Raw genomic sequence first — 27,181 nt, 5'->3', positions numbered from 1 at the left:
TTACAAGCAATGCTGCAATGAATACCTTGCATGCCTATGTTTATACATTTGTGCTAAATTTTCTGTAGAATAGAGAGAATGGAATAAAAGTAGAAGAGGAGGATTGGTAGGTCAGAGAGTATGTGGTACACTTCAAAGTTTGATCGATCCTGCTGAATTGCCCACCAATTCATTTGTACCAATTTACAGTCCTGCCAATGGTCTCCGAGACTGATTATTTCTCCACAGCTATGCCAATACTAGTATCAATCTTATATGATGGATTTTAAAAAAAAGAAATATTATTTTAATTTACATTTTACCATGTTTTTAATATCATAATGCCTAGCATTCAGTTTACTGCTGAAACAATTTATTCCCAAATTCTACAAACTATATCATGATTTAGTTTTAGAAAATTTTGATTTTATTTTACTTTAAAACTTAACCTTACTACCTTTAAGAAAGATGGGATGAGTAAATCTCAAACATATGTCCAATAGGTAGTATTTACTTAGTACCTTCTTTTACCAAGTAATATAAAAGAGAAGTGGGAGTCATAAGACCTATGTTCAAGGTCTGGCTCTGCCAGCCAGCAGCTAGGTAAGCTTGGGCAAGTCACCTACCCTCTTGAGAGCTTCAGATTCCTCTTTTGTAAAATAGAGATTCTATTGATTTCATAGGATTGTTTTGAGGATTGTGAGAAAATAATTTTAGTTACCAATATTAGCTATTACTACTACCACAATAACATAATGCAATGGAAATTACCAAATGACTAGAATTGTTTGTAAAACTCTTGCTTTATAATTATAATTATGTTGATATTAACAAAGTCAGATTTTATTAGGTGAGTCAACTATTGGGACTACTGAAGTCAGAAGAAAAGTGTATATTTCATGGGGCTAACACATTGCTTACAAAACCACTGCTCTGCTTCTCTACAAGTACTCTTCTAAGAGTAGTTCAGAAAATATTTACTAAATTACTTAGTTCCTTAGATTAAATAAAATTATCCAAATATATAATCAACTACACACCAGGAATTTTTTCAAGTTCCTAAGAGGGTCTTGTTTTTAATATACATAATAATGCAATTCATGTAATGACATTGAGGTTTCCTACAGCCAGTAAATAAAATTCTAAAATTTTAGTGTAAAATAATACATTGGAGACCTTACCCTTGATTCTTTTCCAAAGCTAACATCAACCTAACTCATTCATCCATTAAATGTCTAAATACCTGCCATGCACAAAGTCCTATGCTAGGTACTAGGGGCATATAATCTCTATATTTAAGAGATAAAGACTCATTTTAAAAGTTAAAAGGGCAAAGCAATGTTATCTAAATTTGCCTGTGCTTCTGCACGACAAATAGCCATTGGTGCATGGCCCATGTGTCTTCTTCTTTGGATGGACACTAATGGTCCTGTTTCACTCCTCCCATCTCTAGGCCATGTAAAGCACAAAGCCAGGAATGAGAGGTCATTGTTCTGTAGTTTATCCCCCAAAGCTCTCAATGGCTCAAGTCACCTAAGTCTTTCTCCTTTACTCTTTCCCTCCACATCATGACTTTTGCAAATTTTTATAACAATTTTTTTAATGAGTAAAATAATCTGGAAAAAATTTTTTTCAGTTTTTATTTCCATAAAACAAGAGGCAACACTTGCTGTATAAAGTACTGCATATGGAGAACATTTACACAAATGTACAAAACTTCAAAAAACTAAACTCCAGTTTATTTCCATAGCACTAAAAAGGTAGAGAACACATAAAAATATCCATAGTCATAGTTTATTCTTTAGGAATGTAACCTCTAGGAATACAATTAGAAACACATATATTTACTATGAAAAAATTAGTATCACATGATTAGAAGTGAAGATAAGAGGCACACAAAAAGTAAGTCCACTTAAGAGAAAGCAACAATATGTGAAATAGGATTTTGAGTTTACTAGTCAAAACTTCATATTAAGACAGGTACTCTAGAACTCTACTATAAAAAAACACAAAAACATCTTCCAAAATATTCACTGCTAGTCTCTTTAGATATGCATAAGTTATAAAGTACAGAAGACAACATGTTTATGCTCTCTGGTGAAGAATTTAACAATGTTAAACATAAATCTGAATAATTCAAAGTATTGATTATAATTTTACTAAGCAATAAATCTAAAAGTATAAACTCATGCTAATGAAAGGACAAGAGAGTTTTAATTTTTTATCCAGACTGGTAAGACATTATTATACAGTAATTTCTATCTACAATGCTTATTTAAGTACTCATCAAATTTTTCTTTTTAAACGGTTTTTAAAATATATTTTTAGTTACATTATTTAACGTATGTATTTCCTTGATGTGCTTCCCTTTAATAAAAAGACTTACTGTGCAGACTCAAATGTTAACTGCCTCATTTAAAATATTTGTTTAAAATGGTGTCTCTAAGTACATTTTTTCCTACATAATCTAATAGTTTTAACATTTTAGTTTTATTCTTCCAAAATAGGCAAAGTTCCTTAAAATTGGGATCATTTTGATCTATTTTGGTTTAAAAAATGTTTCCCTTTAATTCAACTTTTTAAAAACTAAGTAATGTTTGCTGAGCAGTTGCTTCACAATTCAAAAGGACAGTAAAATACTGCTTTTTCAAAACAAACTTCTGTCATCATTTAATCAGTGAGAATTTCTACCCTTCAAATCTACAGAACTTGCCTTAAAAAGTTCCAAGGTACTGATATACAGGGTCTCCAGGGCGCTTTCCTGTGTCTTCAGGGAGAACAGGGAAGACATTTCCTCTGGGTACTCTGGGACACACCCTTGAAAAATCGACTTTGTATCTCTTCCTATTTGGATTCCAAAAGGCCAGTGCTGGGTCCAGCTTCACAGGAACATCCCAGGCAGTTGGGTTTTCAAGAGTGAGAGGCTAGATGATTTCAAGAATCCCTAGAGGTTTAAATTGTGGAATGGAGCTGCAATTTTTGCCAAGATCCTCTGAACTACAGGGTACAAGACCCCAATTTTGTGTGGAATCCTTCTCATGATAAAAGGTATTATTCTGGATACACAGGAGGTCTGTGATCATTGGTATATTTATAGGAAAGTGACCTACAAAAGCCACCTCAACTTAAGTTGAGTGGAGAGAGTAGTAGGGATAATAACAATTGTTGCCACAGCTAATATCATCCAATTTTCATAACTGCTGTAAAAACATTCAATGTATAATCCTTATTTGAAATAGTATCACAGGTACTATAAAATAATTTTATTAACATAACTCCACATTCCAGAAAATCAATTAGTGCACATCACTAGGAGCAAAAATTCAGAACCACCCCACGGAGGAAGCCTACAGAGATTTTTTAAAAGAATATATATACACATATAAATTTGTTGTGCATTGTATAAAAGGGTGGTGCCCCTTTCACACTTAAAATTGCAGGCATCCACAGCTGATTCCATTTATGAGAAACAAGAAAAATACAAAATGTTACATTTTATTACAAAAATAAATGAGGATCATTAGAAATTTAGAATTAGAGGACTTAAGAAGTCATGTGTCAATGTTATTAAAAAATTCATTAGCTGTCAAAAACAATGAAGATTGCAATGATCTAGTATCTAACATATTTAATCTAGGACTGTGAGACCACTGAGAATTCTACATATTAGACAAATTGTTTGTACTCTGAAACTCTCTTCTCAAACTCTAATGAGCATATAAAAATCACTTGTGGATCTTGCTAACATGCAGATTCTGATTCAGTAGATCTGGGGTGGCCCTGATATCCTGCATTTTTAACAAGATGCCAGGTGATGCCAATCCTACTTACTGGTCCTTGGACCACACAAGGAGCAAAGGTCTAGAATTATACCAAATGAGGTTCTGTTACAGTGGTAGGGCATTAAAATCTCTCATCTGGGTCAGCTAATGTTTCCTCTAACTTATTCCACAACCTTTCCTAAGCACCTCAACTTGGTTACAATGCCAATTTTTAAAATTAGTTCTTAATAATATCAATACTGTTAGTTACTATTCACAGGAGAAATTCTTTGTTAAAGAATTACAAAAAGAAAACAGGAAATTCACAGTGACATTTTACAAATATTTTAAATCACACAACACAGGATTCCTATTAAATTAATACAATATCAACTTTCACTGTCTGGTTACCTTACAGTTTTTGACTACAATTTATGCCAATAAATCTTCTATTATTGTAACTGAAAAATCAAGTTCATTTATGTTGAAAACCGTATCACATTCAGGGCTAATGAATGAAAACTAGTTCATGCTTTTTGAAGAATTAGGTTTAAACTGGTAGCCAAAGCAATTATGGTCAAACTGTATTCAGAGTATAAATGTTTTGGCACTCTTCAAGACATATGAATTTTTCATATACTTGGGCTCTGAATAAGCAGGTACAAGAAGGAAAACACTAGCAAATTCTCTCTGTGACTATAACTAGGACTGTGAATAAGGAAACCACTGTGTACTAAAAGGGAAAGAACCCAAGAAGTGGACAGCTCCCTAGCCCTTCCTCAGCCAATTTACTTTCACCCTCAGCCCTGCTTTCCTCTCTCCCTGTGAATTATTACCTAAATATACTTTCTTTAAAGAAAACCTCAACCATATTTGAAATGACCAGCATGAGAAAACACCAAACTTTTACATCCATCTAGAGGTCACATGGTTCCCTACAGCTACATACAAGTTTGCTTAGCTTCTGCCATATTACCTTTTTAATTTTTTAAATTTTTTTGGTTGGGGGTAACTAAATTGATTATTCTTTCTACATCATAACAAGAACATTAAAAATAGGCCTGTTCACTAACGAGAAACACACTTCATTTTTTTCATTTTTTAAATTTAAGAACAAACATAAACAGCCCTAATTTTGTTAGTACAGGTATATAAATGTCTTTTGTCCATATTTAACTATCTTTACTTTCTTTCATGACATTTTATAGATGAAAAATTTATCTAATTTCCTTCATCTGCAGAAAAAGAACTCAATGGTATATAGTGGATACTGGTATCTTGACAGCTGTGTTGCAAGATTTACAAAAGTTTCCAGGAAGTCTTCAATGTGTGCTCTGAATTATAGGAATCCAAACTAACTAGAATATCCAAAGACGGCAGGTAAATCAGCTTTGTAGCCTATTACATCTTAGGAATTGAAAGGGATTCTCACCTGCTAAATCCAGATCAAACACTTCATAACAACACACCTACCAGCTATCTGATTTTTGATATAAAAATGTTCCAAAGATGGTAACAGATATGCCCCTACCCATGCCCTGGAATTATATAATATTCTAGGTACTGAATTACCAGACATTTTCCAGGGATTTGAGCAATCTGTTCTAATCTTAAAGATAATCTAGTTACAAACATTTTAATAGGCACTTTTCATACACATTGTTTTTTTCTTCTTATGCTGAACGGCCAGCTGTAGAATTCCTGGAGTTGCGCCTCTTCCCCATTCTTTATAAAACAGTTCCCATACGTGGAGACTTCCTGCAACTCCGAAGGCCAAACACACAGCTACTAAAATAGGAGTTAACTCACAACCTCACATGAGATGTAACCAACTTAATCAGACAACCTGCCAAAATTTACTGCCACACTGACAATCTTAGGGCAATAGTAACAAATAAGAAAGAGAGTGGGGGGAAAAACCTCAAACCAAGGGCTTAAAACACAACCAAGAAATAACAAGCCATATTTCAACTTATTGCAACCTAGACATTACTCCCTTCATACAGTCAAGGAGATCTTCAGAACTGAAAACATCAGGGCTCCTGTCAGCAACACGGATGAAAGACCTGGGCACTTTCATAAAGAAGCAAAGTCGTACTTTCAGATTCACTGGTTACAGAAGAAAAATATGTTACAAACTAATCTGTGGACAGAGTAATGCTAATACTAGGAGGCCTATGCTGACCTGACTGATGCTTCATTGGAAGGTCAGTTCTCTCCGAAATGTAAATAAGCTTTTCTTCTTGAAGACTACAAGCGGAAAACCTACTGGCATCTGTCCCAGTCCCACAACCAACAGCAGACGATGGGTTATGTGGGACTGTGACACCGCTGACTTGTTCAAAGGATTTACTAAATACAGTTGCTGCAGTCTTAGCCAAGCCATGACTGCTGGGTTTAGGAAGGGATTGGCTGGTTGTTAAAGTAAGTCTCTTCAAAGAGAGAAGCTCAAGATTCTCACTTTGGGCTCTCTGAGTTTGTTTTTGAGCAAAGTGATCTTTGCAAGATTCCCCTGTAGTTTCTTTTTCTTTTCCTCCAGTTTTGCTTCCTCCTGACCGTCTCTGGTTCTTTCCTACACTTGTCTTGTTACTACAATTTTGACTACTGTTTGATAAACCCGACTGGCTCATACTAGACGCAGCCCTGGAATAAAATCCCTCGTCAACTTCAGATATCTCCATCAGTTCTTCTTGACCTGTTAATTCTGCATTTCCTAAACAAAGAAATGACAAAGATTAATTAACATTAAACATTTTAAGCAATTCTTTTAAAATGATTAATACCAAATCAATTATATTTTAAATAAATTAAACTTTTGCAAGTTTCATAAAGCAACAGATTACAGAACCCAAAGGATAAATCAAAACATTATTCTATAAAATCTCAAAACTAGTTCATTATAATTAATGACAGTAATTTAGAGTGTATTAAAAAGCATGCCATAAACCACACCCCACTATGCTTTTAGAAAGAGTTCTCCTATTATTCATGCAAAAGATGAGAAACAATTAGAAAATTACCACATAGTAAGACTGGTGGTAAACTCTTCCCCAGTAGCAAAGCAGTGTAAAATCAAAACTCCTACTAAGGAACTTTTTTTTAAAAAAAGGTGTTAGAATAAATTCACAAGCTCGAACTTGTAAAAATTCTATATACATTATCCTTCACATCAAAGAAGACAAAAATACAAACATGAAAAAGTAATTTTAGATCTCAAAACATAAGCAGAAAATTATTTTGGAAGCAATTTTCTGCCTCAATTTTCATAAAACTTTATTCAGAGACAATATAGGTATGACCATTCCAAAGAGCATTAAAAGTCATTGAGAAATTGTGGTACATAATTCATGCATTTTGATTATTAGATGACATGCAAAATTTTTGTGACTGTGCAACTGTTGCTTAACATGCATCAGTGGCCCTTTGCCTTGAGATACCTTGGAGTGCAGCTATAAAGTGCTCTGCTAAAACTGCACTCTGCCAGGTGAGTTTATTCCATCCTCCATCATTTTTCTTACAGATTTTTGCCTCCTGATCTCTGGCAAGCCTTTGCTCTCAGTTCTAGGATCTGTGGCTGTTTCCTGCACACCCTGTATATGCTGAGCATCAATCTCTCCTAGTGTTCTGCCTTTCTCCCCATTCCCGGTTCTCTCTCCGGACACATTTGTGACACTAATCTCAGGAATGACAAGGATGCCCAATTCAGTAGTATCATTATTGTTGTCAGGTTGCTCTAGAATTGAAGATGATAAGACAAAATGATGGCTGAAAACAAAACAAAATAAAAATGCGAAACAAGAAAAACAGAAGACCCAAAACAAAAATTGGACGGCTGAATGTTATGAATTAAATCAAACATTTGCACTGTAGAAATTTCCATAATTTACAATACTCTGACAGCACTGAAGGCAATAGGGTCATGTTTTTAAATTTTAAACGACAAAAAAAGAAATTAACAGAGCATCAATCCATGTTCTGCATTTTTTCACACACATATTTCACATGGAATATGAAATAAAAAATTTTTTATAAATAAAAATAGAATTTCTATTGTTTTTAAGTCAATATTGTGGCCACCTGAACTAAGTCAAGTCTTAGGCAAACGCGCAAGGACGTACAGTCAAAACTCTAGCTCTTGTCAGCATTAGGAGCCAAGCCCATTAGGAATTCCTCTTTGTACGCTTAAAAGTCTATTGTTTTATTAGATTACATTGAGACTGGCTTAATAGACCACGACATTTGGGAAAATGTTTATTCACTTATGATATCATGGTTAGTAATGACACAGGTATAGTTTTTGTCTCACACACCCATCCTCTTGTATATTAGTAAATAGTAATATGGCTGTGATATATTTAAGCTGTCGATTCCTCCAGACTCATACTAATTCCATAAGTGTAGGCCAGTTTGCAGCAGTTCATTACTACACTGGAGAAAAATAAAATGAACTTGGAAAAACAAATTGGCTGTCAGTCCTTTATTCTGAAAATGGCCATTATAATTGAAATGAAGAAACAAAACTTCTAACTAGTTGATACCTGTAGACATGATTTTATTCCATCTTAATCACAAAAACATGATCTTATTTAAAGCTGTCAAGGAATTACCTGTACCACAGTAAATGGGAAAAAAATAACAAATATTTCTAGAATCATCCAGTAATGAAACTTAAAGTTCAAAACAACATAAGACTATATAAAACAGTATATACTTCCTAAAGAATGCAGACCACAAATCTGCTTGAGGGACATTACTTACTGTTTTCCAATGTTTTTAATGGTAGGATTATCAAACTCTCACTAATGGCCTAAAGACCAAGAAACAGTAACAGGTGGTAAAAGAATGGAGACCAGAGCCACATATTCTGGTGGGTCCCTAAATTTTCTGCACCTTGGTATCAGCTTTAAAAACTACTGATTCCTGGCTCCCACCCCCAAACATTCTGATTCATCATTAGTACGAGGTATGACTTGGGCATCGAGATTTTTAACAGTTCCCAGGTGACTAATGTGCAGCAATGTTTGGGAACCACTGCTCTATTCTGATTCTTTCAGATTTTGAAAACTTAAAACAAAAGTTATTTTATAATCGCAAATATCTATTCCATTATGGTACTCATTAAACCATCCTAGCTTTTGCTTTTATTTGTTTTATAGCTGCTCTATTTATTAAAGTGACAATTTTAATAAAAGAACAATGTACTTTTTTTTTAAAGATGACCGGTAAGGGGATCTTAACCCTTGACTTGGTGTTATCAGCACCACGCTCTCCCAAGTGAGCCATGGGCCAGCCCTAAGAACAATGTATTTATTCATAGAATTTACACACCTACCTTATGAGTCTAAAGGAGTCTGGCTATGCCACGAGGTACTCACAGATTTACTTGAGAAAATAATAAAATAAGCTGAAGCTTAAAAAAAAAGTCTATACTTTACATGTCTGCATCATACAATTTCTGACACTAATTATGAAAAGTATTTTAGAATAAACCCCAAAAGAAAGTCATACACATTTCTTTACAATTTATAAGATATAGCTATTTTAAATGCCTACCTGAACAAATTCATACCCTTTAATACAATCATTTTATAATTTATTCTATTCAAAGGAAGAAATATGTTATCTATATTCACTAAGCTATTCCTTACAGTGTTATTTATAATAGCAAAAAATTAGAAACAATTTATTTAACACATTAGGGAAATAGTTAAGTAAATGATGGAATATCAACTCAATGTGGTATTATGTAGCCATTAAAATAACTGGATTTACTAGGAGCACTTGGGAAAATGTTTGACAATGTTAACTAAATGAAAGCAAAATATCAAAAAAAAATTAAATAGGCTGCAACTATGAAAGATACATACAAGTATGGAGAAAAACTAAAATGAAAACTCTCTAATTACTGTAATTATAAGTGAATACCCTCCTATCCAGCTTACTATCATGTTGTTATACTGTTTCTCAATAAAACAAGGAAAGAAGGAACAAATTGCTCACCTTATGTTACAAATTTCTTTATCATTCATTCACTCATTCATGCATTCAAGTCCAATGTACTGAGCACTTATAATGTGTCAGACCTTGTTTTGGCAGCTGGGGATAAGTAGCCAACAAGATAGATGAAGACTCTGCCCTCAGTGTAATATGGGAACAGAGCTCACACTTTAATATAGGAACTAAGTAAACAGGAGAATTTAAATAGCAGAAAATGCAATGAAGAAAATAAGGATAATGAAAGAGTAAGCAGTTGATAGGGGAGAAAGGCTACTTTAAATGGGTGGTCTGGGAAAACTTGTTTGATGAAAGAATATTTGAGCTGAGATTTGAATGATGAAAAAGTGCTGGCTACACAACGATCTGAAGGAAGAGAGTTCAAACTGGCACCTATTCATCAAATTTCAGTTCAAATATCCCAAATAACTAGACAAAGCCCCTAGGGCTGAAATGGGTCAGAATGTTAAAAGGTTAGAAAGAAGGAGTCTAGTGAACCAGGGTGAGAGTGGTTTGGAAGTGAGGTCAAAGCAGTAGGCATGAGATCACACCACCAGGGTCACACGTGCCATGGTATGGTGTCTGGATTTCATTCTGATTGCAATGGGTAGCCATTGACAGATACACAGATGAAACTGCGTACTTACTAGCATATTTTATCAATAGAAGTCATGTTTGTGTAACACAACATATTGACCATGAAGTGTGTTCCGAGTTAGAAAGAATAGCACTGTAGCAATGCTCAACCTGGGCCAGTAATTTGTAAGGCAGGTTAGAGGAAAGCAAGGTCAAAAACAAAGACTAAGATGTAGAAATCCAGGTCCTGAAGCCAGAAGTAGACTTTCCAGGTAAGAAAAGAGCAGCCTGGGGCACACAGAAAAACAAAGTCTGGACAAGAACGATTTATTTATACACACTGGTTAGGAACTATTACCAGTTTCCTTACAAGTAAAGAACAGTCAAATTTTAGCTCTTCTTGGGGGTACGGTAGATGATAGAATTCTCCTTACCGAAGTGGATTCAGTCACTCTAAATGACTTCATTTGTCTCAAGTTTTTTAAAAAATCCCTTTGAGAATTGCAACATATGGATGCTATGGGAGCTGGTGAATCTTTTGTAATTATTAAGGATCCTCATGACCAGACAGACCCAAAACAAGTACGCAACACCTATTACAAAACCATCTATAAAAGTTTATTTATTCCTCGGTGTGCAATGTGCAGGGGAGGAGTACTTAATAATAAATAAAAATCAGTAATAACTTCCTTAACTACAGCAAGAATTGTGTGAGGCCTCCTTAGTAAAAATGTAGAACACAGTAATTTACAAACAAGTGTTTTTGCCTCCTAAGACCAATAATTCTGAAATACCTTGCTTCTCTGTGTGAAAAATGTTTTTACTTTATTTCATCTAGAAATAGAATAAATTGTTTTGTTTTCTTCAAAATTGGCTAAGCTGGGATCCTATATACAGTCTTTGCTCTCTTAAACCTAATGTTCACTTGTGTCAAATACACCAACATGGTATTTTAGCTCTTTGGTTAATACGTCTTTTTTCTTCAAGTCATCTAATATTTCCTGATATTTCTTTTGCCCTCCATGTATATAAAGTTCCATGTCAAAAATGGCAGTTAAAATTCATACAGTGCTTGGTCAGAAGGAAATGCTTATTTTGGGCCCAAATGTTTTACCACCTGTATTGGGAAAGAAAAATTTGTTTCTCAAATGGCATTTTAGAATGTAAAAATAGTGGAGTTTCCCAAAATAATACTAAAAACATTTGTCTTTTTATAAATCTGCCAGATAATTTTTTACTTTCTCAATTTCCTTAATAAGTTAGACAACTTGTAAAATAAACACATAAGCATTATAAATTTCTAATTGCATATGTAAAAACAATTCCAATAGCCAATTCTTTAAAGTTTGCTACTTTTGAATTAAAAATTATTACCATTTCTTTGTTTTTCAAAATGCTTCTGTAATTCTTAGCAACTTGTTTTCTCCTTAACTAAAGACTTTTCTTATAAAGTCATATAATCAGATCAACAAAATAAATATTTCATCTTAAGATTTATGACAGTTTACCTTCCACAGTAACTAGAAAGATGATCTTAAATATTTTGAAATATTTATAAGCAATTATTTTTAAAAATATTTTATTGAAATTTACCTATTATAATTTTCCAGATTGTTTAACAGTTAGAAAGTTAGTAATTTCCTGCTTCACCAATACATTATATGATAAAAATTCATTAACATTTTCCAAATCAACAATGTTTTAAATAAATTACTTTCCAACATGAATTTCATCTTTTTATTGTTTCTTTTCTTGTCTAATAAGTTAGTACTAAACCACTGACTGAACAAATTATAAGACAAATCACTTTTTTGGGGGGGGGACATAATCATAGGTTCTCTGAACTTTCTTACGATCACTTAACTTTATTTAAATACCATGTTATCCATTAAATACAATTATGTTACACACTGAAAAATGCAATAAAACTGCTATAACAACATGAAATTGCACTTTCTTTGGATTTGTTCTATGTAAATTATATTTACAACCAGTAAATACAATTAAATTTTTCATTTAAACATTTCATACAATTAAATATTCTAAAATTCTCAGGGTACTTATTTTGTATCACTAAGTTAGAAGACTTAAAAATATATGCAGTTTTTATTTTCAATCTTTTTCACTACTTAAAACTTTGTACTCTTGAATCCCCTGTCAAAATAATTAAATGTAATGGTATTAAAATAAACCATTTAACATATGCCAGGACCAAAAGTAGGGCAAAATTCAAAGTATATGGTTTAAAAATATTGCTTTTATTATTAATGACTAACTGTTGCAAACAGTTGTAACTGTACACAAGTGAGAAACACAAATTCAATCTAATTTCTATTTTCACATTAATTTGGGATTAAGTGAGATAATAGGTATTAGAACAACATTTTTAAAATCCTGACTATAATAGTGATGTAAGTGTCAAATAATAAATTTAGAGTACTATACTGTAGGGCTATATAAAATTACAAATAAATCATTAAACTGATTTGTTATTATTATATAAGATATGTGTGTATATACATAATGTTACTATTATATAAGATATGTATATATATTTGTGTTTGATAGTACATTCAAACTAAGCAAGTTTATCTCAAATTGAGAAAATCCGAATTATAAGTTTCAAAAATTGACAGTTTTATGAAAGGACTAATCAATCACAGGACAACTTGAATAGTAGACTAGCTAATAAAAACTAATAAAGAATATAATTATTGTGTAGCTAATGAAACAAATCAATAGTTCTTAATTAACAATCAGCCTTTATGTAGTTTTTTAAAGTATACCAAATGTTGTTCACTTACTTGTCTCATTTTCTCACAAATGCACAAGTAGGAAGAATGGTAGGCAGTAATAAAGAAGTGGGATTTCACTGCATTAGGCTTTTCATTAGATAAGTAGTTGGCAAAAATTGTAAACACTCATTATTTGCAACCATAACTTAATGAAGGGACTTTTATAGTGTGAAGAAATGGTATTTCAATAACTCTTTTAAAAGAAAGGAGGAAAACTGCTTACATTGTTCTAAGTATAGATCATTTCTCTTTAAAAGTAGAGGGAATGAGTCATAATGATGATGGCAGTCAGAAGAAACAGACAAAAAGTAGCAATTAAATTTGCTCTGGAAGGGGGGAGGGAATAGAAAACTAGGAGGAAATAATTAAGGATAGATTCTGTACTTGAACCTCAGAGTTGTGGAGAATCATTCAGGGATTTAAGAAAAGAGGCCCTTCTAGCTGAAATGATAGATGAAGAAGACAGCTTTAGAAGCAACATTTAAGAATGACTATAGAATTGAAGCATAATTATAAAGAAATGCTTTGTTTTCTTTTTAGCTATTCTTTTTATTTTCTAAAGGAAATAAATATTTAAGTAAAACTGCATTATTATTATTATTAATTTTGAAAATTAATAGATTATTTCACTAAGTTTTATCATACTTTTCTTATGGAATTTTCATTTTGACACTTGTTATGGTCATAATCTATTCATTCTTCTCGTACTTAATGCTTTTTAAAGTTTATTATTATCTTTCTCTAATTTGCATTTTACTTTCAAATTTTGATTTCGAGATAGCCCTTGATTAGCAGGTAGCTTCAAAATCTAGGTTTGAAAAATACACCTTTGCCTTGAATTATTCACCCTCTATAGACTAAATGAAATATAATATGCTTAAAAGAATTAGCAACGAATAAATAAAGCTATTAATTCTGAAATTATGATCTTTAAAAACCAAAAGCATTAACTCTACAGTGTAATTTTACTTTCCAAATATATGTGTTGATATGGAATTATAAAGTCATTAAAATTTCCTCAAAGATTTAAATACAAAGTTTAAAAAGCTTGAACAACATAACATTAAGTTAAGCCATATCAGTACAATTTTAAAATAATCAACTGCGAAGTGGGGCAAATCAGGGCAAACATGCTATTAGTTGGCGAACAGATCTCTTCAAAAGAATACCTCTTTTGAAACTAACCTTTCTATAAAATCATCCTATTTAGTTGATATGAGGATGCACTGTCTGGTCAAAATTTGAAATACAGGGCCTTATAACAAATGTACCACTCTGGTGGCAGATGCTGACAGTGGGAGAAGCTATATGTGTATGGGGTCGGAGGTATATGAGAACTCTAGGTACTTTCCACTCAATTTTACTGTGAACTTAAAACTGCTTTAAAAAAAAAAAGTAAAGTATATTAATTAAAAATGCAGGGCCAAGAAATAATAAAACTGGTTGAAATACAATTCTAGAAATGTGGGTTGTTATTCAACAACAGCAAGGCCATGGTAGGGTTGTATGTTCTGAAACCTGTGGAAATGTTAAGGCTAAAGTAATTTTTCACCTTCCATTAGGACACTTTCCATTAAAATATAAGCTGTGGATAACTTTAAGAAAGGAATGGCAGATCCATGAAGCTTCAGAGAATCCTGAAATACATTCTAGAATAGCTCAAAAAATATTTTAAAATGTAAGTAATTAAAACTGTTCTGGGCCGGCCCGGTGGCGCACTCGGTGGAGTGCGGCGCTTGGGAGCGTGGCGGTGCTCCCGCCGAGGGTTCGGATCCCATATAGAGACCGGTCCACTCACTGGTTGAACGCAGTGCGGGCGCAACACCGAGGGTTGCGATCCCGTTGCCGGTCGTGGTGCGGGCGCGACACTGAGGGTTGCGATCCCGTTACCAGTCACAAAAAAAGACAAAAAGAAAAAAAAAACTGTTCAAAATTAATTTTAAAAACACTAAAATGTAAACATTGGCTGTAAAGAGAATTAAAAGATTTTTCTGTTACTAATAATAGAATATAATAAAAGTGATTAATCGCTCCCATATGAGGGTACTTCAAAAAGTTTGTGGAAAAATAGAATTAAAAGATAATATGAACCTTTCCATGAACTTTTTGAAGTACCCTCATATAATATACTTGTTTGCTGTGTAATAATTTTTGTTGACTCAGATATGCAAACATACCAATTTGCTCACATGGCTTAATAATGTGTTTTCCTTAATGATAAAGGGAGATGGAAAGAAAAAAAACAAGTAAAGAAAATTCTGCTAGGCTGCTTCCATCAGAGAACCTCACTCACTCCTTTTCCCTCTTCTACCCAGGTAAGATGGAAAGAGGATAAAAATAAAGGGAGGCAGTAAATAAAGACATGTATATAAAAGAAAAAAGGCAAGAAGAAGAGAAAAGACTCAACAGAAAAAGGGCAATTATTTTCTTCTTTCCCAGAACTGGAAAAAGAAAGAAAACAAAGAAAAAGGCAAGGAGAGGAAACAAGACTGTTCCTTAAAGTTTGTTTCTTGCCCTTTCCCAACCATCACCACCACTACCTCGTTTAGGATTGCATATTCCTTATTCCTACTGTATAATATAGTTAAGAGTTTTTGGGGAAAAATCCCTCCTCCTGTGAAGGTTAGTGTGGTAAGAAAACAATGGGAATATGGGTGGAATGGGAAACACACTTAGAATTCCATCAGATATAGAATCTCTGAATGTGTTTCCACACAGTTTTAAACTGAACTTACCTTCCACAGTACTACGCTTCAAAAACATTATGGGATAAAAAGGCTGTTGTGCGTCACCCTGAAATCTATAAGCCCTTCAACATTGTTTCTAAAGAAATGTATGAATAAATTAAATTTAGTTATAATTTCTACATATAATTTATACATAAATAAAATATAATAAGCATAATTTATATATAAACAAAATTAAACTTAAAAATTTATTTGTAATTTGAGAGCTATTTACATATTTAAGAACTATAGTAAAGATAATGTCTTCAAGTAGAAAGCAGAACCATGAGGGTGGAAAAATAGAAAAGTTTTTAATGCAGCAGACATGATAACTTAATGAAAAATACTGCTCTAGGAAGGAAAGCCAAGACTACTATAAAAAGGGAGAATGCAACCTACCTGTAGAGGTGGATAAGAAAAACCTTAGGCTAGGAATATTCTAGAGTCCACTGGATAAAGGGAATTCATGCTATAAAATAATGGTAAGCAAGGCTAAGCTGTATTCTGTATCTGCTCCATGCACCTGACTTGTTTTTTATTGTTTGCTCTTCTATATCCTCATCTGTGACTCTTTTGCTATCATAAACAGGAGTTGTTCAAGTGTTAGAGTTGCAAAGGTTGAATAAGCGTAGGGGATAGGTGATAAGATGGCTACTTTAATGAGGCTGTAACTCAAAGACAGAGTGCAGCTCTTCAAATGTCAGCCAAAATGGAATCTAGTAGCTATGTAAGAATCTAATAGATACAATATACTCAAGCAGTCATTTCTCTTGTTTTGGCAATTTTTTCCTATAAAATATTTCTAGAAGATGGTTTCCATTTTATTGCAGGGTACATATCTCCTTCTATTAAATGCATGCCTAGATATGCACACACGCCCTCTCTCACACACACACACATGCACAAATACAAGTGAGTTTCAGTATTTCACATTTTTAACTAGAGGACCTATATTTCCTTCCCCTAATTCCCAATATGTGCATCTAAACAGCAAGAAAGGAAAATGGAAAAGAAATTAAAATTCACTCTTGCATTTCCTGTACTGGTAGACTGGGAGCACATGGCCACAGTGTTCAATATGATTTGATTCACTGCCTTTGAGCCTATTTTCACATACTAATGGCAAAACAGAAAAACTGATCTTTAGAGTACTACCATATCTAATGAAATGACTTTCTATCAGTAATCTAGCCCCACTGAGAAGCATAATTTTATTGAAGAAACTGGCATTTAGACTTTGTATGTTTTAACGAGTAGCATAATTTGCCTTACTAATGGCATACATCACCACTTCATTTGTGCCTTCCTATGAGATTTTCAAGAATTGTCACACTCACTTTAAGTTTAAAAAGATCAAAGATAATCATTGGTTAAGCTGGATAATTTCATCATCATCCTTTTCTGATCTATATCTCCTAGATTTCCTGAGTGAACATAATGGCAACTTTTTTCATCATCAACTTTCGGTTTTACCATAAATAACCTCCTTCTGCTCAATTTCCCATTTTCTCTGTGGAGACCATAGAGACAACTGAAACCAAATATACCAAAAGGAGCTACCATTTTTATCTCAGTTTACAGGAAGAAGAAAACAAAGAATGGATTTAGTTTTATACACATATACACATTTACATGGGGCAAAGAAGTGGCTTTTTTGCTTCCCATTCAATGGTAACCTTCTGAGGAAGGTGATAGTAATCCTCTTCTTATACTCATTTTTGCCACTACAATAACTTCTAGATAAGAGGGAAGCTATAAAAAGAATAAGAAATTAAATAAAAAATAATAAATTAAAAGACAAGGGAGGGAAATGGAAAAGCACTGAGAAGGCTATGGTGAATTAACTTCCAATAAAACTTTAAAATAATAAAATGAAGCCAACAAGAAAGAATATTAACACAAACAAACAATCTTGAAAGATATTTAACTTCAAGAAAATAGAAATGCCTACTGCTGCATCAATATGATGGCATTCTTTACCAGGAAGTCCAGACAAAATGTTTAAAGTTTCTGTTAGTTGTTCAACTTCAGTGTGCAAGTTTACGTGCCCAAGAGTTCATTCAGAAATCAGAAACTAATTAAGAAATAATTGCAAAACTTATAAATAGAAACCCAAAATGTATGAATAATTTTAAAATGCATTTTTCTAACTCTCTTACTCTATTTAAATAAAATATAAAAGCCAATATATTTTTTAAATAAATTTTCATTCATATGTGTAACATAAGGGCGCCATTTTTCTTATTGCTTCTTGCTACTGGATAATAAATTAGGAGTGAAAGGTGACTCAACAGCTCCTTATTCCAGGCCACTATGGTATCATTTATCACAGAAAATATAGCACCATAGAAGTTGCAGTAAAATGTAAAAGAATCAACAATGCTCTAATTCGAAGAGTTATGTATTTCTTACCATGTCTTTTCCACCTATGACCTCTTATTGACATGCTGGTTACTGCATTTCTAGATATTCTAGAGGAAGTTGGTGTGATTTCAACTTGAATACACCTTGTACCTTCCTTACTAGATTTCATGGCACCATGAGGCAATGAAGCCTTTATTGCATTAGCAACCTAAGAAGGAAAAATATGTTTGAAGATTGAAATTAACAGATGTATTATTTTAACCTTAGGTAAAAACATGATGCTAAATATTAACAGGTTTATAAAAAGAATGCTGTCTCCAAGATATTTTATAAGATGACACACAAATCCTCTAGAATAAGAAGTAAGAGCTCAAAGGGAAACTTTTGGTTAAAAACAATATATAAGTAATGAAGTTAAGAATTTCAGAATATTAAATGAGACTTTCAAATACCTAATACTAATTAATAAATGCAGCTAAAGTATGTTAAGGAGAACAATCTTGTAAGTTAAAAAGACTTTATCAGGTATCTAGGAAGTTTGTCTAATAAAATTTTCAAATTTTTACACATACCTTTTTAAGTGTAAAATTTTGTAAGTATAATGAGCAAGAATCACTCAGTAATAATGACATATTAATGCACTATGAATGGCTACTTCTAAATTTATAGTTTTAAATTGAGAAATCTTAAATTTAAAAATTTATATAAATAAGTGAGGTACCTACCAGCAGTGGCTCTGGATATAATTCTAGCTGGGCTCTGTATATAATATCGTCCAGCGCTTTTTGAGCTAGATCCCATTCTCCATTATAACTATAAAATTAAATGAATTAAATGAAGAAAGTATAATTATTTTTAATTAACTTTATATAGTTGAACAAAACATAATGAGAAGTTATTTATTTTTACTGAGGAAAATAACAGATCACATTATCACATTGCTTAACATTCTACTCCCCTTTAAACTGTATTTTTAAATGTTTAAATTACTTTCAATTATATCTGAAAGCCTATTAATAGCAAAGAAAATTTTATAGATGTACATTTCTTCTCTAAAGAACATGACTATTTATAGAACAGAAATGAAAAAAGCTGAAGCAATTTCAAAGCATTTTACACTTTCAAAGCAAGTCAGAGCATAATAAATTATATACCTTAGAATAATGTTCAGAACACTTGATGGTCAAATTACTCTGTAATTCCCATGGATTTTAATGAGATTCTGCAACTACTGTGGCTTGTAATATTCTGAATAGTTATTTCTTTGTATTTTGATAGTCATTTAGAAGTGTACATGACATATGTTGCAAACAGCAGAGAGATATGAAGAAAAAAGAGAGTGTGTATGTATGCATAATTTTCAAAGATATGCCAAACTCTCCCTAAAAATTGGCTAAATGACAAAAATTAACAGAGACCAACAAAATAAGGAGGTGTGAATTACATTGAGAGTGCAAGTGAGTGCTAAAAACCTGGAAAGACCATTGCTCCTACCCTAAAAACAAGATAAATCCAGGTAATTACTAAAATCTTAACTTTTCATGAATCCATCAAAGAGCTGAGATCACAGGGCATCCAAGTAGCCTGAACCCTAAGGGTAGATAGGTGCCTCTAAGGAGAGATGGGCCACAATGCAAGTAGGTAAGAAGCATGCAGCAAAACTTTTTAACACATCCCTAAAAGCCAAATTGCTAAAAACTAGCTCACGGGCTACTACGAGAGTATAGACTCTCTGAGAGCAAATACAAGGGGAGCTGGTACTCACTCACAGGCTCTTTTCTACAAACCTCCTTTACACACTCACAAGAAAAACTGGAAAACAGGGCAGGAGACCAGAGAAAACTGCTCTTGGTGATGCAGGCCTGAATGAGAAGAGTGGCCACTCGTGGAAAAGGCACAAAGACCCAGCCATGCCCTTTTCTCATGTGGAACAAGTTTTAAAGCCTTTAGGGAAAGAACAGCAAACCCTTTCACCCCCAGAGCACAGGTGAAGACCAGCTGTGGCTCTGAGGAAAAGAAAAAGAAAAAAAAAACCCTTATTCTATACTGAGATCACTAGAGGTTTCTTACCACCGGCAGAGGGGCAGGACCACTGAGAAACTCCCGCCCCTGAGATGCAGGGACTTGGAGTCTGTCTAGATCTGAGGCTAGACCACGACAACGGAGAACACCACTTCCCCCCACTACCCACCCCACTACCAGGCTAGTACACACCTAAAATGACAGCATTCTACTGTTAAAAGTAGTGCAAGAACACGAAGACAGACCCTCTCTGAGGTGCAGGCATGTGGGGAAGGCTAAAAGTTAAGGATGCAACAGGAGTACCGAGAAGAGCCCTCAGCAATCCAACTCCCACCCTAAGCACTGGTAGCACTAGAGGAATTTGAAGTAGGTGGTGCCCTGAAGGTAACCACAGCAACAACGAAACCCAACCCCAGCTCACTCCTGCCTGTAAAAACTCCACTAGCAGCCTAGAAGAAAAGAGGCATAAATGATATTTACCAGGCAAAAATATTTACCTCAGTCTCTCCTCTTCTGCTCCTGAACAAAATTGTGAACAATCAAAAATTATAAGAGAAAAAATTTATATAAAAAGCAAGGGGAAAAAAAAATCCCTGTCAAGAGATAAAGCAATCTATAGAACTATGATCCAGATGTTGAAGCTATCAGGAAAATTAAAGTAACTATGATTAATATGTTAAATAACTATATTAACTATATTAAATAACTATGTTTAATATATTAAAGGCTCTAGTGGAAAAGATGGACAACATGCATGAACAGATGGAGATTTCATTAGAGATGGAATCTAAAAGAAAGAGTCAAATGAAAAGTTTAGAAAGAAAACACAGTAACAGAGATGAAAAATGACTTTAGCAGCCTCATTAGCAACCTTGACATATGAGAGTACGTGAAAAAGTTCGTGGAAAAATAGCATTAAAAGATAATATGAATACTTCTATGAACTTTCTGAAGATCCCTTGTAGTCAAGGAAAGAATCAGTAAATGTGAAAATAAATCAACAGAAATTACTCAAACTGAAACACAAAGAAAAAGAAAATAGATCAGAGCATCTAACAACTGTGGGACAATATTAATGGTCTGATGCAGGGACCAGAAAACTTGTTCTTAAAGGGACAGACAACAAATATATTAACCTTGTGGGCCATACAGTCTCTACCACAACCACTCAGTTCTTTCATTGCAGTACAAAACCAGCCATACACAAAATTTAAACAAATGAGCAGGACTGTGTTTCAGTGAAACTTTACAGAAACAGGCAGCAGGCCAGATTTGGCCCACAGATTATAAATTCTGCTATCAGTCAAGAAGCTTATAATCTACCAAGGAAATTAAAGTATCAAGTGAATATAATGCAAAGTACAGTAAGATGTGTGTAATAAGAGAGCTACAAAGTAAAAGGGTTCAAAGAAAAATACTAGTATCTAAGGCATTAGGTAAGACTGAGCATGAGTATTAGAAATTAATAAAAGATTAATAATAAACTATTTCTGATCAGAGAGGCTCTAAAATGTTTTTTAAGAGCTAAAATTTCTGGAAACAGAAAAAGATATTCATTGGGGGAAAAAATTATTTGGAAAGTATAGCAAAAAGAAGAAGAATGAAGAAAGGGACTATGAGTATATTTAAGTGTTACTAATTTTCATTCTGTCCTTGAATTAAAGATGATGAAGTGTTTCAGTTAGTTACACATTCTTCAGAACTTTAAAAAACAACATTTTAAATGATAAAACTACTATCAATAAATTTATTCATATTCTTCCACAAAAATATACTGATTGTTTATCTATTGAGATTATAATATAGTAACAATAGATTAACAGACTATAATTTTCTTTTTTTTTTTTTTTGGTAGTGTACCTATAATGATTTCTTTTTTTTATTGACATGTAATTGATTATATATATTTGTGGGTTTCAGAGTTGAATATCAATACTTGTGCACAATTTGTGATGATCATAACAAACTATAATTTTCCAAAGAGATCAAAGGTTTACTTTGTACATGAGAAAAACTTACAAAGCAAAATAAATCCCTGTTAACATTTGCACCATGAATCCTGAAGAAACCGGTATCCTGCTACTTATACCTTTGTATTTTCTTACATGTTGTCGAGGATATCCACAAACACAGATTCTAGAAAGACCAAAATAAATATATTTGTAAAATTGGTAAAAATTTAGGTAACTTAATTTTTAACATTTATAAGCCAACAATGTACTAGATATACTCTCATAACAAACCTAATATCTGTGAAACAAAGACTCTTTCCAAACAGAACATTTATCTGTAATAGTTTCCTGAGTAAGCTTGACTGGGAAAAAATTCCTAAGACTAGAGGTATGCTGATATATACTAAGTGAACCAGATCATTTTACTGGTTGGTTCACTAATATTGGTCAATTCAATTGTTAATCATTTTTGACTACTACAAAACCTATTACATGGAATGTGGTACTATTTGTCACAAATAGATCTGTGGTATGATCCTCAATTCCTGACAAAGTTCTTGACACAAACTGCAGGATCCAAAAAATACTATAAATTAGACTCAAACCTCATACTGCCTGTAAAAACTACACCACAATAAATTTCAGATAGATTAAAATTTTTAATGTTAAAAAATCAGGAGAAATAAAACATAAACAAATATTTATATATTCTTTCCATGCATAAACATATCAAAGGTAGAATCCAAAAGAAAGAGGAATAGATTTTACTAAATCTTTGTAAAGAAACTACTATAAAAATTGAAATGTAAATATTATTGTAGTGATAACATTTAAGGAGTACCAAAATTAAAGAGCATTTATTACAGTGAATAAGAAGCCACATAAAAGACCAACCCAGGGGACCAGCTATATAAATCATTCAGAGAATATTATGAAGCAATCAAACATGATGATTTGAAGTCTATTTAAAAGATGGGGGAAGAATTGTACAAAACAACACATGCAGTATAATCCCATTTTGTAATAAACAAATAGGCTTATGTTATATGTCACTGCAAAAAGAACATATGCAAAGTCATAGTTTCCTCTGATCTGGAGGGTTATAGACCAATTTTCTTCATTATATTTATATGTGTGAGTATTTTCTAAATTCCTATGATCAACATGCACTGTTTTTAAAATAAACAATATGTTTCTATTTTTAACAAATAAATTCACTAGAAAATAGCTGCTTTCTCATAATATGCGTGGTTGATATAATACAACTTTCACTTAACATAGTTCTAGCCAACCAATTTTAAATATTTACCCACTAGCCCCCTGTAATCACTACCTGGAACTAAGTATTTCCTCTACTCAATGAATCTAAGCCTTCACTTAAAAATGCCCACGTATACCACAGATCATTTCAAAAATATCCCCTGGGAATGTCATTAATTCAAAGCAACTGTGAAGAATAAATATAAATTCATTTGATATCAAGAGACTGTCAGAACTCTTTAAAACCAAGAGGAAAAAGTAAGCAAAGAAACTGATAAAAATTAGCTGCATGTGACATAAAACCAATTCAAATTTTGTTTGAAATTACAAAAATTTATACCCAAACTAGAACAGAGACTCCTCTTACTTTTATCTAAAGAAGCAAACTTAGAGAATTTTACTTCCTTACACATCACACTTTTCTGATTGGGATGGTAGTAAATAATAGAGAACCAATGTAAAAGACAGGATTTTTTGATTAATTCATTTATTAATTCAGTAAATGCTTATTAAAGACTGAAATTGTGTCAGACACTAGGGATATAGATAAAAGATGTAGTTCCCACAGGGATTCAAAATCTCATCATGGAGACTGTAGTAAGCAAATATTTGCAATGAACAAGTTCCAGATGTGGCAACAGGAGAAAGTGGAAAACTCAGGTGGAAGAAGTGGAGGGTAAGAGAGGGCTTCTCAGAAAAATATTCCTTTGAACTGAGCCTTGAAGAAAGAGTGGTATTTTCCACGTGGAAAACCTAGGAAAGGGCAAAGGCAAAGAAGGGACAAAACAGCATGACATTGAGGAGACTGGGAAAATTTTAGTAGGTTGAAATGCTAGGACACTAGGAAATAACAGAGAATCTGGCTAGGGTCAGATCATGAAGTGTCTTAACACCTGCCAGGTTTTATCATGTAAACAATGGGAAGCAACTAAAGGTTTCTGTTTGGTTTGGCTTTTGAGCAAGGGAATAACTTGATTATTACACTGGTCTTTTGATAATATCATTCTGACTACATTGGAAGAATTCATTGAAACCTGAAGGAGGGGGGTGTCAAAATATCCCAGGAGTGAGATGAAGGGGGTCTGAACTAAAGAGGTGATGGTCACATCTAAGAAGTATAATCAGGGGATGACACTGAAGGAATAAAAGGAGTGGATAATTGTTCCCACACTTAGTCTAAACTAAATAAATAAATAGATAAATAAGTAAATAAGTAGCTGCATGCCTTCCACTCTCTCTTCCTGCCTGCCTGCAGGACAGAAGGGAGATATCATAACAGTGATCCACCACCATACAGACAAGGATAATACCCTAGAGGGAATGGCAGAATACCAAGATAGAAGGAGCATGAACATGTTGGAAGCATAGCCAACCTACCTGCAGACCATCTACCACTTTGGACTTTTATGTGAGAGAGAAATAAATGTCTAAGTTACTATTATTCATCTCTTAAATCAATCAAACCAATATTTAACTTGATATAGTACCTTCTAATACAGTCAGCTCTCTGTATTTGTGGGTTCTAAGTTCCAAAGAGCAAAATGTGAATGTGTTTCATGCCAAGTGCTATGCTGAATCCACACAAAGGAAGTGATATGTAGGCACTGTATTTGGTATTATAAATAATCTAGGGTTGATTTAAAGCATAAGAGAGGATGTGTGCAGGTTACATGCAAATAGTACACCATTTTATACATGGGACCTAAGCATCTTCATATTTTGGTATCTATCTGCAGGAGGGTCTAGAACCAATCACTCATGGATACAGAAGGATGTATACAGATAACTGCTAAATTCTTAAGCCATGTTAAAATAAAATCCCTTTTGGAAACTGTATTTTGTCAATACATTTCTAGGAAAAGTTCTGAGTATTAATTTGTAAGTGAGACAAACTCTTGCTGTGATTCTCATTTTCGGTTGAGAGACATTTCCTTCATTCTTAGTGTGAAAGAAAAATTTTGAGATTGTTGTTAATGTATTCTGAGTAGCAAGCCATAAAATAATTAGAAGGCCCATTCCAGTGAGGCTATTCAGAAAGTTTATTTATTCATGAATATACCTAGAACCGAAACTAGAAAAGAAAGGTTAACTACTATTATCACATCTTCAGATCATCAGACCAGAGAGTAGAAACTAAAAGGCACAAAAACTAAAAAAGGAAAGCAATTATTTTTCTAATTTTTAATTTTAGAAATATTTAAAATTTGGTCTGGTTCCATCTCATAGCTAATATGAAATAAAACTAACCTATCTCAAAACTTCTTTACCTTTCTGTTTTGGTTTTTAAAATGTGGTGAAAGGAGAGGGTTCTCTATGACTATCGCTTATAGTCCATGTGCTGGGTAGGCTGAGCTTTACATGAACTTACTTAATGTTTTTAACAAATGACTACACAAAATAAAAATAACTTAGGTATGTAACAAACTAGCAGTCCTAGAGTCATATATTTCAATATTAAAAACATCTGAATTTTAATTTACCTTGAACAAATTTGACACAGTGATTGAAGAGAAACACTGGGCATATAGGTTAAAGCAGCATTGTAACACAACAAAAGGAATGTCAACACTTCAAACCTAGAGACAAACCAAAAGAATATTAACAAATCTCTAGAATTCTAAGAAGTCAACCATAATAAAGGAGAGAGCAGTCATAGGGGAGAGATATTATATTATGTAACAGACCTGTGCAATATAATCACACCAATAACAATAAAACTAAAAGGAAAAAGACTTTCCAAGTAACAGCTATATATAAAACCTCTCTTAAAAATTCATCATTTCAAATGACATCTGAAGCAAAGTATAGTGACAAATCTAGATGTATTTTTCTCTTATATAAAATGACTCCGTATTCAACTAAATTGTTACACACAACTCATTAAACATTATTTATAAATCTACTGAAATAATTTTTTTTAAGTCGATGTAGTAAGATAAGAAGATATGTCTCCACAGCATACCTATTCTGTGCTGTCAGCATCTCCCTTTGAGGATGAGGTCCACTGTACACAACTTTTGACAAACCATGCTGGGATAGTGCACTCTCAGTCAGAGCCATGGACCCAATGCTGGACGGCTAAAAAGAAGACATTCGAATAAAGAAAAAAAGCTTTTCTGTTGAAATGTGATATTTAGAATATATACACCATTAAGAATGGCTATCATGAACATCATGTATTTTAAAAATACCCAAACTAGGGCCGGCCCGGTGGCGCACTCAGTAGAGTGCGGTGCTTGGGAGCGCGGCGGCGCTCCCGCCGAGGGTTCGGATCCCATTTAGAGACCAGTCCGCTCACTGGTTGAGCGCAGTGCAGGCGTGACACTGAGGGTTGCGATCCCATTGCCAGTCACGAAAAAAGACAAAAAAGGAAAAAAAAAAAAAATACCCAAACTACCTACCAAAGTTTCTGTTCAAAGATTCAATGAGTAATTAAAAACCAAACCACAAATGAGAAATAAAAAATAGTTTAATTTCAAAAAAATTCTACCATGGAAATATACAATTGCCACACACAAAAAATTAGACTGGTCTTGGGCCGGCCCGGTGGCGCACTGGATAGTGCGCCGCTTGGGAAGCGCGGCGGCGCTCCCGTCCGAGGGTTCGGATCCCACATACGGACCGGCTCCCGCTCACTGGCTGAGCGAGGCGCGGGAGCAGCACCGAGGCTTGCGGTCCCGTTGCCGGTCCCCGGTCCGGTACGGGGGCAACACTGAGGGTTGCGATCCGTTGCCGGACACGGAAAAAGACAA

General features: G+C 33.5%; 1 protein-coding gene across 2 annotated transcripts in view; it reads right to left on the bottom strand.

Moving 5' to 3' along the window:
- Nucleotides 1-1,594: 1,594 nt before the first annotated feature.
- FAM126A (family with sequence similarity 126, member A) overlaps nucleotides 1,595-27,181 on the bottom strand; it is a 66,853-nt gene continuing 41,266 nt past the window's right edge. For both annotated transcript variants that reach the window (XM_008567032.1, XM_008567033.1), the window contains 6 exons: nucleotides 26,392-26,507; nucleotides 25,910-26,005; nucleotides 22,237-22,353; nucleotides 18,921-19,008; nucleotides 18,244-18,403; nucleotides 1,595-6,453 (listed from right to left, as the gene is read on the bottom strand). In XM_008567032.1, coding sequence (XP_008565254.1) covers nucleotides 5,879-6,453; nucleotides 18,244-18,403; nucleotides 18,921-19,008; nucleotides 22,237-22,353; nucleotides 25,910-26,005; nucleotides 26,392-26,507 — 1,152 coding nt within the window. In that variant the 3' untranslated portion in view covers nucleotides 1,595-5,878. The remainder of the gene's footprint in view (nucleotides 6,454-18,243; nucleotides 18,404-18,920; nucleotides 19,009-22,236; nucleotides 22,354-25,909; nucleotides 26,006-26,391; nucleotides 26,508-27,181) is intronic.

This window comes from Galeopterus variegatus, unplaced genomic scaffold, assembly GCF_000696425.1.
Source record: "Galeopterus variegatus unplaced genomic scaffold, G_variegatus-3.0.2 Scaffold286, whole genome shotgun sequence".
NCBI lineage: Eukaryota > Metazoa > Chordata > Mammalia > Dermoptera > Cynocephalidae > Galeopterus > Galeopterus variegatus.
This window is presented reverse-complemented; position numbering and strand designations above follow the sequence as displayed.